The sequence below is a fragment of the Lactuca virosa genome, chromosome 8, assembly GCF_052849685.1.
Source record: "Lactuca virosa cultivar CGN04683 chromosome 8, Lactuca_virosa_CGN04683_v6, whole genome shotgun sequence".
NCBI classification, from domain to species: Eukaryota; Viridiplantae; Streptophyta; class Magnoliopsida; order Asterales; family Asteraceae; genus Lactuca; species Lactuca virosa.
Window position 1 is genome coordinate 6,734,093 of NC_136433.1, and position 15,403 is coordinate 6,749,495.

General features: G+C 28.7%; 1 protein-coding gene and 1 long non-coding RNA gene across 11 annotated transcripts; one reads left to right on the forward strand and one right to left on the reverse strand.

Annotated features, from left to right (window-relative positions):
- Nucleotides 1-5,316: 5,316 nt before the first annotated feature.
- Nucleotides 5,317-12,611, reverse strand: LOC145134351 (uncharacterized). Of its 10 annotated transcripts, XR_013719090.1 has the most exons (7): nt 12,339-12,611; nt 12,163-12,247; nt 11,873-11,951; nt 11,654-11,762; nt 10,859-10,904; nt 10,654-10,737; nt 5,317-6,014 (listed from the first exon to the last, which is right to left on the reverse strand). It is a non-coding gene; the product is annotated as an uncharacterized LOC145134351 (long non-coding RNA). The 10 variants fall into 10 exon arrangements; XR_013719089.1 differs by lacking the exon at nt 10,859-10,904 and having other exon boundaries at nt 11,901-11,924; XR_013719088.1 differs by lacking the exon at nt 10,859-10,904 and having other exon boundaries at nt 11,873-11,924.
- A 2,014-nt stretch (nt 12,612-14,625) lies between these two features.
- Nucleotides 14,626-15,385, forward strand: LOC145130058 (uncharacterized). The gene is made up of 2 exons (XM_079064906.1): nt 14,626-14,807; nt 14,896-15,385. The coding sequence occupies exons 1-2, from the start codon at nt 14,626-14,628 to the stop codon at nt 15,383-15,385; spliced, it is 672 nt and encodes a 223-aa protein (XP_078921032.1).
- Nucleotides 15,386-15,403: the final 18 nt, after the last annotated feature.

The following is a 15,403-nucleotide window of genomic DNA, read 5'->3' on the forward strand; positions in this document are numbered from 1 at the left end:
AGCGTTTTCCTGAGAATACAAGTTATTTCAAAGAAAAAGTGTCAACAATAAAGTTGGTGAGTTCATAAGTAGTGTTTTGATAAAATGTATGCCATTCAAAAGTTCGTGTATGTTTTCCAGAAAATCCGATATTTTCTAACAAATGTATGAAATGAGTATGAAAGATCGTTGTATAAACTGTATGTATTTGAACCAGGAAAATCCTATATTTTCCTAAAAGTGAAATGCAGTCTCAAATGTCCAAGACCGTAACCTGTAAGCAAATATGACATGCTCAAAAGAATGATGTTGTAAATCGTTATTGTACAAAATGAATGTATTTGAACCAGGAAAATCCTATATTTTCCTAAAAGTGAAATGCAGCCTCAAATGTCCAAGACCGTAGCCTGTAAGCAAATATGACATGCTCAAAAGAATGATGTATAGTCTTATTATAAAACAAAACTACAAGAAGATTTGTATTTGAATGTGAAAAGAACTGTATTTGTTACTTTTCCCCATTAAAACGTAATACCATAATAATTGTCTATCCAGTGAGTTTTTATAACCGTACTATCATAATTTGCCTGTAGCGACGTTCTTCAGGCGTCGAAATAAGATGACACTTGTCGCCCCGGGAACTGTAGCTAGCAGTCAGGGCGCGGGATCATTAGTCCCGTATAGATCTATACACACTTTTCACGTTCTCCGGACGGAAGATTCTGGTTATAAACAGGACTTTTAGTGGTACCTTAAAAGGTATATTGAAGATGAATGCCTCACGAATTCTCAATTAAGTCACGTATCAAAATGTATATGTTTGTTTCTGTAACGATTATCCTTTTTCATAATGATAATAAAGGCATAAAATGATTTGTATGTTCTTGTATGTATAAAGATGTCATAACGAAAGTGGTTACCCTAAATAAGATGTAAACGTATAAATAGAGCTTATGATATTTATACTCATGTTTCATTCCGTGAGGGTAAAGTAAAGTGAGATGTTTTGTATGTTAGACATGATCCATATGATAGTTATTAAAAACAATCTTAAATGTATAACGAAAGATAGATGTTTTCACACAAGATTAACCGTGTGTTTACTTGTATTCTCCCCCGTAAAGTGTTCAAAAGCATTTAAAATCAGTTAAAAGCGTAGAAATGGGGGTATGAACTCACCTGATAGAAGTGGTGAGTTGAAGAAGGCGAGACTATACTCGGGCAGTACTTCGACTGGAAAGAAGCAAGTTCCTCAGGAACTACGGGACTTCGAGCCTTGCATCGTGTGCTAGGGTTGTTTTTGGGGTTCGGGGTGGTCTCGGGATGCTTAACACAGAGTAGAAGTGGGAGAGAGGATGGGGTTGAGCAACCAAAGTCGGAAGGCTTAGATTTCTATATATGGATATAGATCCGGTAAGAAATTTTTTTTGGTAGGAAGGTAAGAAGTTCTTTTTCTACATATTTTTTTGACGAACAAAATAAATGAATCACTAGATGATTCATTTGTAAGATGATTCACAAGAAAAAATTCCCAAAAAAACATCTTTATGATTCATTTTTAAGTAAATTAAGAAAAAATTCATTTTTATGACAATTTTAGTGAATAACAACAAAATCATTGTATAAATGAATGATCGAGATGTTTTTTTGAGAATTTTTTCTTGTGAATCATCTTAAAAATGAATCATCTAATGATTCATTTTGTTTGTTCGCGAAAAAAATATGTAGAAAAAAAACTTCTTACCTTCCTACCAAAAATTTCCTTCTTATTTGATCTTGACTCTCTATATATAGCCACCATTTTGACATTCACGTCGTGAGATTAAAACACAATCAAGAGCCCTGATTGCTTCATTGGTAACTTAAGGGTTTTCTTTTAATAATATTTAGAGATTACATCTTTTATAAAATATTATTATTTAATTGAAAAAGCCATTCATGAATTTTTTTTCAAGAAACCATACCCTACTCCCCCCACCCTCCCTTCCTTCCCTTTATTTTCGGCCGCCCCCCTTCATCCCATCTTATTCATTTGTTCATCTTCTTCCTCAAGAACAAGTTTTCCCTCTCAAGATTAATTCCCATAAGTTGGTTCTTGATCTCTTGGTAAGTTTTTCCTTACTAATCTAGTGATTCTATACATATATATACTAGTTTTGTTATAATTACACAAACTAATATGTGTTAATATCCATAGGATCTTTCAATCTTCAAGTGTTCTTAGCTTGAAATCTCTCATCTTCATCTCTTTATCCACCAAGAAACACACTCAAGGTGAGTTCATACCCCTCATTTTCATCTTTATTCAAGTTTTAGGGGGAGAATACAAGTAAACTTGTATAAATATGCAAGTTGTTATGCATGCCTTACTTTCATGTTGTGTAAAAATGTTATCTACATAAAATAATGTTATTACCTAGTATTATGAACATTTATGTGTGGTATGTTGTTTAAAATACAAATCTATGAAAAATGAGTATAAACATGCTATATGTTCTTAAGAAAAAGTCATAAAAACAAAACTATAAAAACTATGGTTTTTATGAATATAATATAACTTTTCTAGCAAAAATGGTTATAACCAAGATATTACACCATTTTTGTGAGATATAAATCAAAATATGTTATTTTGGACATATGTTATGAAACTAGTTATAAATACCAAGGATTTGGTTTTATAAAAAGAAAACCTAAAAATCTATTACTTTATGTGAAAATTATGGTTTTCTAACAAAAATGGTCGTAACCAGGTTATGATACCATTTTTGTGAGATTTGACCTAAAATATGTTGTTTTAAACATAAAAGGGTAACTTGACTTAAATGTAACGAAAAGGTAATAACAAATTTTACAAAGTTTATAATTAAATATTTACCGTCTGGTGACGTAAAGAAAGTCAAAAACTAGAAAACTGACTTTATCATACTAAAAGTTCATATACTTGTGTTAGCTGTATTATATATGTCATTTATGAGCATCTAAACATGTTAACCCGTGTATATGTGGATACGACGAAATATTTATAATAAACTATAATAGGTGTAGTTTATGAGTCATTAACACTATTATAACATTTTGGGACAAGACGAATAATTATATAAAAGTATATAATTATTATACACTATATTAATACTATGGAAAAGTGATATTTATACTTACAAGGGTTTTTATTACACAAAACGTAAACTTGTTTAAACAATTATGTGAGACAAAGTCTTCACCGTACTTACCAGAGTACACACTAAAGTCCCGAATTATAACTAGAATATCGGTAAGAGAGTGTGATACTTGTGTATAGATCTATACGGGACTGACAATCCCGCACCTAAGTTGCTAGCTACAGCTAGACTAGCGGGTCTGGGGTGACAAATGTCTAACATTCCGACACCTGAAGAATGTCGCAGCAGGCCAACTTCGGTTTTAGCATAGTTGTAATAACTCACATGGGAAATCAACGATACATTTAGTTTATGGGGTAACATGCATTCAAATGGTTTTATATAAGAATAAAACTGTGTAATACTATTTTAAGTATAGAAATACTTACACATTTTTGGTCTTAGAGATTTTAATACTACAACTCATTTTTAAGAAAATATTGGATTTTCTGGGAACAAACACTATCATTTTACAAGGAAAGAATTACAGATTTTTCCCATACAAAACTCTTATGAACTCACCAACTTAATTGTTGACACTTTTCAAAACTACTTGTATTATCAGGAAACCGTTAAACAGGTAGTCACAAGGCTTTTGAGGATGGGACGTTATGACGTCGTACTATTCATTTTGTCATCATAATGTAATTGGTTTTGAAACATACAATACTTGGATACAATGTAACGTTCTCAATTATATTTATGATGGTTGTGTTTGCTTTGAATCACTATTCTACATCATGTTGTCATACTGTTCATGAAGTCATCCACCCCCAGACGTTTCCGCTATCCTAGTTTGGGGGTGTGACAGATTAGTATCAAAGCATTGTCTATAGTGAACTAAATATATCAAACCATATAAGATATACAACTATAAATACAATGAGACTAAAACTCTCTGACTAAAAATTTCGTACCAGTATACTTTTAAAATATAATGATATATTTTTATAAAGTATAAGTACATACCTACATATAGAACGGTGTCATAACAAGAACAATACAAAAGTAATAAGATAAGTTGAACACTACAAATAGGCCTAGGTAGTTATTAAAAATGGGGAAAATGCTTTAACATGGTAATTAACTTTTTGTTTTGTTTACATTTAGACAACTTTATTTTTTGTACGCATTTGACCATTTAACTTGTTAAATGTGTTCACATATTGTCATTGTCACCTGATATAGTCGGTGACAATGGTAATATGTGAACACATATAACATATTAAATGGTCAAATGTGTATAAAAAAGTTGTCTAAATGTGAACAAAACGACAAAGATGATTACCCTGGTAAGTCATTTTCCCTTAACTTATTCGCAATAGCTAACAAATGTTGAACTAAGAGAGAGAGAGAGAGAGAGAGAGAGAGAGAGAGAGAGAGAGAGAATGGCGAAGGTGTTTGGAATGAGAGATAGATATAGGGTGAAGCGTTTGCAGTGTTTGATATTCACAGAGAGGACGATTGACGATTTGATTCCCTTAAATATATATTTCGTAATTGGGGAAACAATGTAAACAAAGAAACGGATTAGAATTATCATCTCAATACCTACAATTAAGTGGAACCTGATTTAATGGGATTTAGTATAATCCCTCATAAAATTAGGATTTAATACGAAAAATACAATTAGGAAAAAAAAAGACGAATAGGTAGAGTTCGTGGAACATACATCAAATAAACTCTTATTTTTTTAATAGATCTTTGAAGGTACGTATTAACACAATTTTAAAAAAATTGGATTCTTGGTACATATCGTTTGAAGACTAATTTCGGTCATATTTTTTCTCTCCCATGATGATTGAATTGCATTTGATTGTATATGATAAAAAATTTGTTTGATCTGAGTTTGATTTAGACAGAATTGCAAGCAAAATTTCTTGATGAATAATGCAAAAATTACTACTAATACTAATAATCAAGGTTGTAGAACTCGTTACTCGGTACCTGTTCGGCCGACTACCGAGTAACGAGTACTCGGGAGTACTCGGGGAGTACTCGGATTCGGTAATTCATATAAAAATATTTTTAGGTAAATTATATATGTCAAAATCATAAGTTAAAATTATAAGTTGATTGAAATATATAACAAAATTAGATATATGTGATTACACAAAAACTGAAAAACACATAATGGTCTCACTTCGTGAGTAATTACTGAAAATTTAAGATATATATGTAGTAATAATCACATGTGTGTGTTAAATAATAAATCATTAAGTATACTATACATATTAATCACCGAGTGACCGAGTTTTTACAACACTACCCAGTTCAGTAAGGAGTCGATCGGGGAGTACTCGAGATTCTGTAACTCGCCTCGGTAAGGGCCGAGTAGCGAGTACTCGGAGGAGTAATCGGCCAACTCGGCGAGTTTTACAATACTGCTAATAATAGAAACAATTTTATCTCGATTTGAATTTGGTTTAGGTTATGTCAGCGGAAACAACTTATATAAATATATTTTTATTCTTTGAATTTAATAATTAGTCAATTCGTTTTTTATCCATTATGTGTGTAAATTACAATTTGTTTAATTGGCAGCAAAAATTGTGGCTTTGACTTTGAAAAAAAGACGGTAAAATGTAACAATTTGTATTTTGGGACTTAAGATCAAGTTTTATCTTTTAAATGTTATAAGAAAAACTGATTTTTGTTTGTGATTGTATTTTTAATTGCCATAAAGTAATTCTTATCCCCATCCCCATCCCCATCCCCATCTATTCTTAATAAAAGAGTACTTTGCATGACACATGTCCCTCTTATGCACCTCCTCCTTGCCACGTGTCTTAACCAGGAATCTCTTATGCAAAATTTCCCGCCCATACTTTACAGCAAATATAGATACAATCACCTCCTAAAATTCAGCTCATTTACCTGCATATAAAATCAGAAAAAATTAAATATCGATACATCAGCTCCTAAAATTCAGCTCAATTACCTGTATATAAAAACAGATATTAAAGATATTAATCCTATAATTTTGGTAAATTTATGGTCAATCCTACATTTATGGTTATTTGTTTTACAGCATATATTTTGAAATTGAAAAAATAACAATCGATATTATCATATCCTGTAATCCTGTAAATCAGGAATCAAATTAACCCAATTCTTTGCAGAAAAAAAAAGAGAAAACGAAATTGTAGTCAAATATTTTAATTTGAAACAATTACCCACTAATCAGATCCAAAAAAATCAGGAATAAAATCGGCAAAATAAAATACTTTTCTGCAATTAATAAAATTTTTGTGCTTCATTACTCTCTGCATATTTATATTAACCCATCGATGCCCATAATCTTCTACTGCTTTGCCCTCAAGTTTGAGTTTCTTAACTGCTCTGCTCTACCGATTTGCAAAAGGTTAGTAAAACACTCATTTCTATTATTTTTTCCTTTTAACATCAACCTGCACATCTATTTCTGTAATTTCAATCTTTCTTTTTCTCTTTTTTTTTTTCTGTCTTTGTGTTTAGAATGTAATTCGTTTCTTTGCCTTTGTTTCTTGAACATATGTTTACATCAATTAATTGACTGTAATTCTTGCTATATTTGCACGCAATGAAGGTACAATTTTAAAAGTTGTTATTTTTTATTATATGTTTACACAATATGTTTCAATAATTTGATTTTACATTTCATTCAATCCCTTCACTGCTTTCACTGTTTCACATGTCAATTGCTATCTACTCTAATGCTACACGAAAACCATGATAACTATGCATTTTATGAGTGGATAAACGAATTGGTTGTTCTTTGATAATTAGTTCAACTTGTTTTACATTTGTTTTTCCATCCGTTTCATTTTATGTATGTTGATTTTTCTGTGCAGAGTAATGGCACAGCCAAATGTTACTTTGATTTCGACAACAAATTATATAACAAAATTATATATAATTTTTGTCTTTTTTTATAAACTGTTTAACAGAACTAAAAGAGTATGGTTATTCAGCAACAAATTGTATAACAGAACTAAAAGAGTATGGTTATAGATTTTACTTGATGTGTATATTCATTATTTTGAATTTCATTTCATTACTTTTTTTACTGCATTTTCATTTCCAGTCATTTTACATTAGGTTATCAGCTTGGTTGTTCTTTGATAATTAATTCAAGTTATTTTACATTGCTTTTTCGATCCGTGTCATTTTATATATGTTGATTTTTCTGTGCAGAGAAATGGCACAGCCAAATGTTACTTTGATTTCGGATTTGGATATACTTAAAGATGATTCGACTATCAAAGTTAAAGTGATAAACCTATGGAACCTTTTTTCATTCTATAACAAGGATGAACTTTTCTCGATTGAATTAATCTTAATAGATGAACAGGTATTTTACAACTTAACACTATATATTCATTACACATTCAAAATTTAATATGATTTGATGATAATTTTATATATCATACTTCTTTTAGGGTACCAAGATCCAAGCAAATGTATTAAGAAAAAACATCTATCGATTCAAAAACATTCTAAAAGATGGCTTGGCATTTTATATACAATGTCCAAGCTTTGCATCTCAAAGGATGGGTGGTTTTACTTTAACTCGGCAACATCATAAACTTACTTTTGTCCGTAACACTGTTCTTACGGAGTGTCATGACTTTTCTGGACCTGCATTTGGTTTTGAATTTGTTGATTACCAGTCTATTATCTCATTGACCCATCCTAAAAACACCGCTATCGGTTAGTTGCAATTTGTTATAGATTAATTATTGTCAATTTTATGGTTTGAATAGTATATCATATTTTTAAAATCATAACAAAATTTAATTCATCTTTTTTGATGTTCATAGATGTTATTGGATTGGTCGTTGCAATTGGTGAGATGGGGAGAGACAATGATGATATCAAAAAACACAGACTCAACATCCAAATCCAAGATGCAAAGTTTGTTATTTTATATTTTATTTTATTTTATTGGATATTAGATTATCTAATTATAATTTCATTTAATTTAAAACTTTTATTTGTCGGTGGTTTGCAACTAAGTGTCAATTTGTGGGGTGATTTTGCTTACAAAATGCAAGGGTTTCTTGATAACAATTCACACAATCTTCGTATCATTGTTATCATTCAATTTGCGAAACTTAGTATTTGGAGAGGTATACTATAGTATTTTGTTATTAATTATTTTTTTAATCATTAAATTAACACTTATTAAAATCTTTTTTATAGATCGTCCCACAGTTAACACCTATTTTTCCGTGTCGAAGCTGTTCATTAACACAGACATTGATGAAATCAATGTTTTTAAGAAAAGGTATTTTATGTTATATCATTCTAATTTCTCCGATTAACTTTTATGTCACTAATATTAGTTATATGTGATTAATATTACTTATTTGTTATTTGTTATTTCATTATAATTTCTATATTTATCTTTTATGTGATTAATATTATTTACTTTTCTTTATTTCATTCAAATTTCTACAATTAATTTTTATGTGACTAATATTAGTTAATTTTTTTTAACAAACAGTTTGGATGGAGATGATCGCCCTGATTCATCCACAAATACATTCACACTTATGAAGTCTAATAAAGTTTCTGAACATGATGATTTCATGGTTAAGTTTCAGTTGAAGACAATTGCTGATGTTTCAGAACCTGTGGAGGTGTGGTTTTTATATATTTTATAATATTTATAAACCTACTTTTTTTGTTATGTATATTGCATAATCAAAATAAAATTAATATGCAGAAAAATACTTTCATTATCGTGGGCACTATAAAGGGAATTTTACAAAATGAGCCATGACATTATTTGGCATGTACAAATTGCAACTACAAAGCAATTCGGCCTCCTGGTGCAGAAGATCAAGTTGATGATGAAGGATTAACTCGTTATGAATGTCATAATAAGGATTGCACAAAAAAGAAAACTACGTTTATTCCGAGGTTATTATTTTCCTCCTGAATCATTAAAACCTATATTATATTTTATATTGTAATTAATATATTTTGGATTTTCCTTTTTTATAGATATAAGATTCCGATACGTGTGCAAGACAATACTGGTACTCTTACCTTAACCATGTTTGAAAGAGATGGAAAGTATCTTTTGAAAAAATCAGCCCATGATCTGTTTAAAAAAACAGTCAAGGTCGTCTTCCTTGATTAAAATTAAATGATACATTTACTTAATATATTTAGTTTAACTAAATTTTTTTTACTTTTCTTTATTGTAGCTTGGTTTTAGTACTCAACTTTATCCCGGAGAGATAAATGCACTAAAAGGTTTGAAGTTGGCTTTTAAAATATCAATCAGTCGCTTCAATGTCTCGAACAACAACAACCAATACAGTATATGTAGAGTCAGTGATGATGAAAAGTTGATTGAAGAACTCGAAAATAAGTTTACCGTTTCACAGGTCATTAATTTATTTATTATTATTATGCTTAATATTTTTACTATTCTTATAAAAAGATTTATTATTATTATTATTATTATTATTATCATTATCATTATATTATGTATTACTATAATTACTATTATTTTATTATTATTATTATTATTATTATTATTATTATTATATGTGTTCATATTTTTTATTATTTATTATGCAGGTTGGTAATTCACAATCATTTGATATTGGTGAAGCCGATTCTGAATCACAAGATAATAGGATTTTGAAGGTTATATACACTTTATAATAGCATATAATTATTTTATAAATATAAGTTCATATTATAAATTAATTAAGTACAAATTTTTTTTAGGATGCAATTTCTGGGACAGACGACAACATAACACCTTACACTGTTGATAAAAACTCAGCAACAAGTCCCATGAAGGGTTTCAATACACCAACTGCTTTGAAGAGAAATCCGGAAGAAGTGTTTGATCTGGAGTTGAATGAACATTTATCATCATCAAAAACTCCTAAAATATCGCCAGAAGGACGCATTAACCAGATTGTGAAGGTAAAGTTGGAAAAAAGTGGCTGATTTTTTATTTTAAGTTTAAGTTTCGTTAGGTATTGGATTATGATTTATAGACAATGATTATGCATTTTACTTTTCATTAAGTACTTTCACGTTTTGTTTTAGAATTTTCAAACATTTGTTGGGGATGATTGTTTTTTTATTAGTATGTTTAACCTACATTCATAATATATTATTATGAATGTTAATTTATGATTTAGAAATAATTTTGTTATTTAAGTCACTTATGATCTTGGAATAATTTTGTTATTTAACATACACCACATTTATTTTTTAATTTTCAAACATATATTATATAGACTTCTATTTGTAGCAGTTGTTTACATTTGACTTTGAATTTGGATGTTTCTTATTCCTATTCTAAAGTAGCCCAGTCTCTGATTGTGATTGTGCTTCAAAATGAGATTGACTGAAGATCTTAATTCTGGTTGATTATATGTTGTTTATTCATTGATATTTCCAGCTTTGTAGGAGGACGAAAATAACACAATTTAAATTTCACAAATCAAATATTTACAAAAACAAAAACAAATACAAAAAATTTCAATCATATTTTTATTACCTGAAGTAAAACCCTGAAAGATTGAGGTTTTGTTAGCTGACCACATTTCAAGAATGGTGCCCACAGCTTTAGATTCTTCCATATCTAAAGAAAACAAGAAATTATTAAAAGTGTAAACAACAATTTTTTGATAGTAGAATGTTATAATAGGAATAAATAAAGGTACGATACCTAACGAAAAATTAACATAATATTAGTTCATTACCATTTTTGTCCAATTATCATTTGTCTAGGCTACACATACCACCTATCTGTCAATTTAAGAATATTGGTTATAAAATACTAAATATTGTGTATTACATATGTTGATTAAAAGATATGTTAAATAATAAGAAATATAAATAAAAAAAAACACAAAATTTTTATCTCAACTAAATATCATCTTAGGGTTGCCATCTTTTAATGAAAAATTGTGTATTAACAGATTCAATACATTCTAAAATATTATGCAAATCAAATATCCCCTAAGGGTTTCGATATTCAATTAAAATGTGTTTGATACAAATAATTGAATTTAACATATAAATTAATTGTACTGATTGCTATGTTTTAGGCAATATAACTAATGATAAACAAATCTAATTAATAAAAATAGCATTGTTATTTCTCATTTTAACCCTTCTGCATAAAATCCTAAATAAAATCCTAAATAAACATTTATGCATGCACTTATACATCAAGTAATAAGAGTTTTAATAAACTATATCATCAATCAGTCATTTGAATCATATTACTAATACACTTTGTTGTCAAATAAGCTGAGTAGTGTCCACTTTTCCAACCGGCTACGTGAAAGCCAAAAGGGAAAACCATTCCTTTTTCAATAATGGAGTTTGAAATCTTTCCCTTCCTAACCTTTTAATCCAATTAACTATTCATCTGTATTATAAATACTTAAATAATATAATATCTAATGTGATATATAGATAATAAATAATTATCAATAGCAGAAATATACCATTAGACAATTAGACATGGATTGGTGCATAAAATAACTCACTTTTTAAGTTTATTACATTTCAATGTTCGTTGCCCTTGGCTATGGTATATTGCAATCTAATATAACTTATATGGATTTCTGCAATTTGTCACATACCATTTTTATTGGCCTGCAAGATAATGAATCAGTAGTAAAAAGTAAGCGATTTTGATTGAAATATGGATTAAAGGTATGCAAAAAGATAAAGTTTGATAAAAATGAACAATGATTTAAACTAACATAAGTATCTTGAAACACAGTGACCCACCAAAACATCGATTCTTGATCACAACTGAAATATGGATCAGATATGGATTATCTGTATTATACATAAAATTGAAAACCTTACTATACAATGATACAAAACTCATATAATTTACAAGGTATATCAAATAAAATAATTGCTTTATTTACTCATATGATCCCCTAAATAATCATTAACGAGATTTTGTCTAAAATTTAGCAATTTCAAAATTCAAATGTTTAAACAAACACTCAAATTTCAAAAATCGAACCAAAACCATTTCTACCTTATTGTGTTTCTGCTATTAACGAATGTGAGTTTATTCTTTTGAATGGCTTAACTTTTCGCTTATATCTTCAGTCACAACATTTCTGGAACAAAGAAAAACAGGTAAATTTTCTTCGACATAATCTATTTTCTGTTAAAAAAACTAAGATTAACCATCAGTTGATCATCTCTTACCTTAAATCTTGCTTTCTTCAAACCCCAATGTTGCGTTCAACCAGTCTCTGAGTTCGACAGCGGGATTACTCAACGTAAGCTTTTCTTCACTTCACATTTCTAATCGGTGGTATATTAGTATCTTCCTTTATCGATATACATGGATAAATGTTCACAACCTTTAAGAAATCGAACGGTGGCTGTGGAAATGTGTATGTAATCAAAATTCTAGGGCTGGGTTTTTTGTTTCATCGTGTGTGTTACAGACAAAAGGGAAAGGGGAAAGTTTGGGGAATAGTGATAACTTTTAGGTGGGTTTTATTATAAATCAAAAATTATGAATAATCTTTAAAATGGTTAAAATTAAATTTATTTAATTTCTCATGTATTTGATTTACTTTATGCATAAATACGGTTTTAAATGTCAACCCGAATATCTTAAACATTTGAATACATTAGCTGTATTGGAATTTTCAATATATATATATATATATATATATATATATATATATATATATATATATATATATATATATATATAAGGGTAGTGGAATTTCCATTGTATTATCAAAATCGAGCATGAACAATGATAAAAATACGTTATCACTTTCTCTAACATAAAAAAACCACTTTTATGATCGATAAATATATTATGTTTCTCCAATTGTATTGCCATAACATAAGTTTCGCATTATGATTTATAACTATCTTTTGTTTGTTATTATTATTCAATTTCTTAATTGAAGTTTATTTAGATTACATAAGTTACCAATCATTTGTAATAGTTATTTTAAAATTATTAATTTTTATAAGTTAACTTTATTGATTTTATTATATATCAAAGAAGAATATGGATGCTACATATGCTAGAGAAAGAAGAAGAAAGAGAAAGTTATACTTGGATAATAAAAAATCTAAGAATAACTATACCGCGGAATCGTCTCAACGTATATCTATTGCACATGCTACTCATTTTAGCCAATACGGTAATTTTCTTACTTTTTTTTATATATTTAATATATTTTATTTATTTATTTTTAATCTATTGTTCATAATTATTTTAAAAATAAATAAATTTTTATAAAATATAATATATTTAATTTTATATAAAAATGTTCTTAAATTATTTACTATCATTTTACAGGTTCAATTAACACTACAACTTCTACAAACGCTAAAGAGAGGAGAAAAATTAGAAAGTTATATTTGGATAATAAAAAATCCAAAGTAAATTTTAACACATCTACCCATCAAAAATCACCTATTACACATGTTTCTTACATATCAAATACAGGTATTGTTATTCTTTTATTTTATAATTCTTTTTGAACTATATAAATTATATCAAATTGCTAAATTCTAAAGTTTAATTGTTTTTTTATAATTAATTTTATTGGTTTTATTACTAACAATATTTCTTTTTTTTTTTTCATTACATAACAGATGTCTACAATCGTTGTAGTCATTTAGTATCTGTAGATAACTACAGAAACGTTACATCAGATAAGGAAAATCTAAACTCAGTCAAATCATTGGTATATCAACATACAACTATTCATTCTCAGTCTGCAGATATAAATGTTAGAACTCCTTTATCTAACATTTCAAATCGTATGCATTTCTTTATAGACAGATTCTAAAATATATGTTTACCAGTTATATAATTTATACAAATTCCTAACGTTATAATTTGTATTTTTATTTTTTCAGGAAATTATATTTTTCATAATAACATTCAAACACCGCTATCTATTAACAATGATAATCCATTGTTTGGTATTGGCATGACATCTACCGGTCGTTCAACCATCACTCAAAAATCTTCATCAATCAAGTTACCAAAAGGAAAACATCAATTAAAAAGGAAGACTACACACATATCTGCTATACCTATGATTGACTTGACATTAGATGAAGAAATTAATGATGACCATATTATTGAAGATGTTTTTCGCGGTACTTCACAAGGTGATCATAAATATAGAAAATTTAATATTTTTATTTAATATTTTTAATTATATTAATTATTTTTAATTTATTTATGGGATTCAACAGATTACTTGGATCATAGAGACCAGATTGTCATATGTCAAATTTGTCATGCAAAACTATGGAAAGATGAATCGCTTAGAGGAAAAAAAACGGGAATACATCTTATTCGTTATGTTGTGGTTACGGCAAAGTTGAACTACCACCTTTAAAAGAAGCACCGTCATCTTACAAAAATCTTTACCGTTCCGTAGATTCTAAAAGCAAACACTTCATGAAGAACATTCGACGTTACAATTCAATGTTTTCATTTACATCTATGGGAGGAAAAGTTGATTCATCCATCAACACGGGCAACGCACCATACATATTTAGACTTAGTGGTCAAAATTATCATAGTATGGGAAGTCTTCTACCGACAGGTGGATCTAGACCAAAATTCTGTCAGTTATACATATATGATACGGAGAACGAGATTTCAAATAGATCAACAAGTATTGGGTAAATTTTTACAATTAACTTTAGTAAATCAATTCAATTCATTTTAATTTATTTACTAACAATAAATAATTTTTTATAATATTTTCAGTGGACCAAAGAGCGCTTCTACATCAACTTCAATATCATATGATCTCCAGATTATAGAATTTTTGAAGGTTATGTTAGATTCAAACAATGCGTTGGTCAAGTTTTATAGGATGGTAAGAGACAGTCTTCACGAAAATCCAGGTGCTAATTTGAAGTTAAGATTAATCGGAAAAAGAGAACAAGATGGAAGGACGTATAACTTACCAACTTCTTCTGAGGTAGCAGCTTTAATTGTTGGTGACATTTGTGATTCAATTGAAAAAAGGGACATCATTGTTGAAACCGCATCTGGATTACTAAAACGTATCAGTGAGTTACATCCTTCTTACCTTGCTCTTCAGTATCCATTACTATTTCCATATGGAGATGATGGTTATAGAGTTGACATCCTTCATAGAAGTATAACAGCTTCAAGTAACAGCAAACGCCCGACATGTACAATGAGAGAAATCCTTCATAGAAATTATAATGAAATAACAAATAACAAATAAGTAATATTAATCACATAT

Bases quoted from the DNA above. Each gene is read 5' to 3' on its own strand.
- LOC145130058 (XM_079064906.1), top strand. From the start codon at position 14,626: ATGGGAGGAAAAGTTGATTCATCCATCAACACGGGCAACGCACCATAC. The intron at 14,808-14,895 runs GTAAATTTTTAC...TAATATTTTCAG, and splicing joins AATAGATCAACAAGTATTGG to TGGACCAAAGAGCGCTTCTA.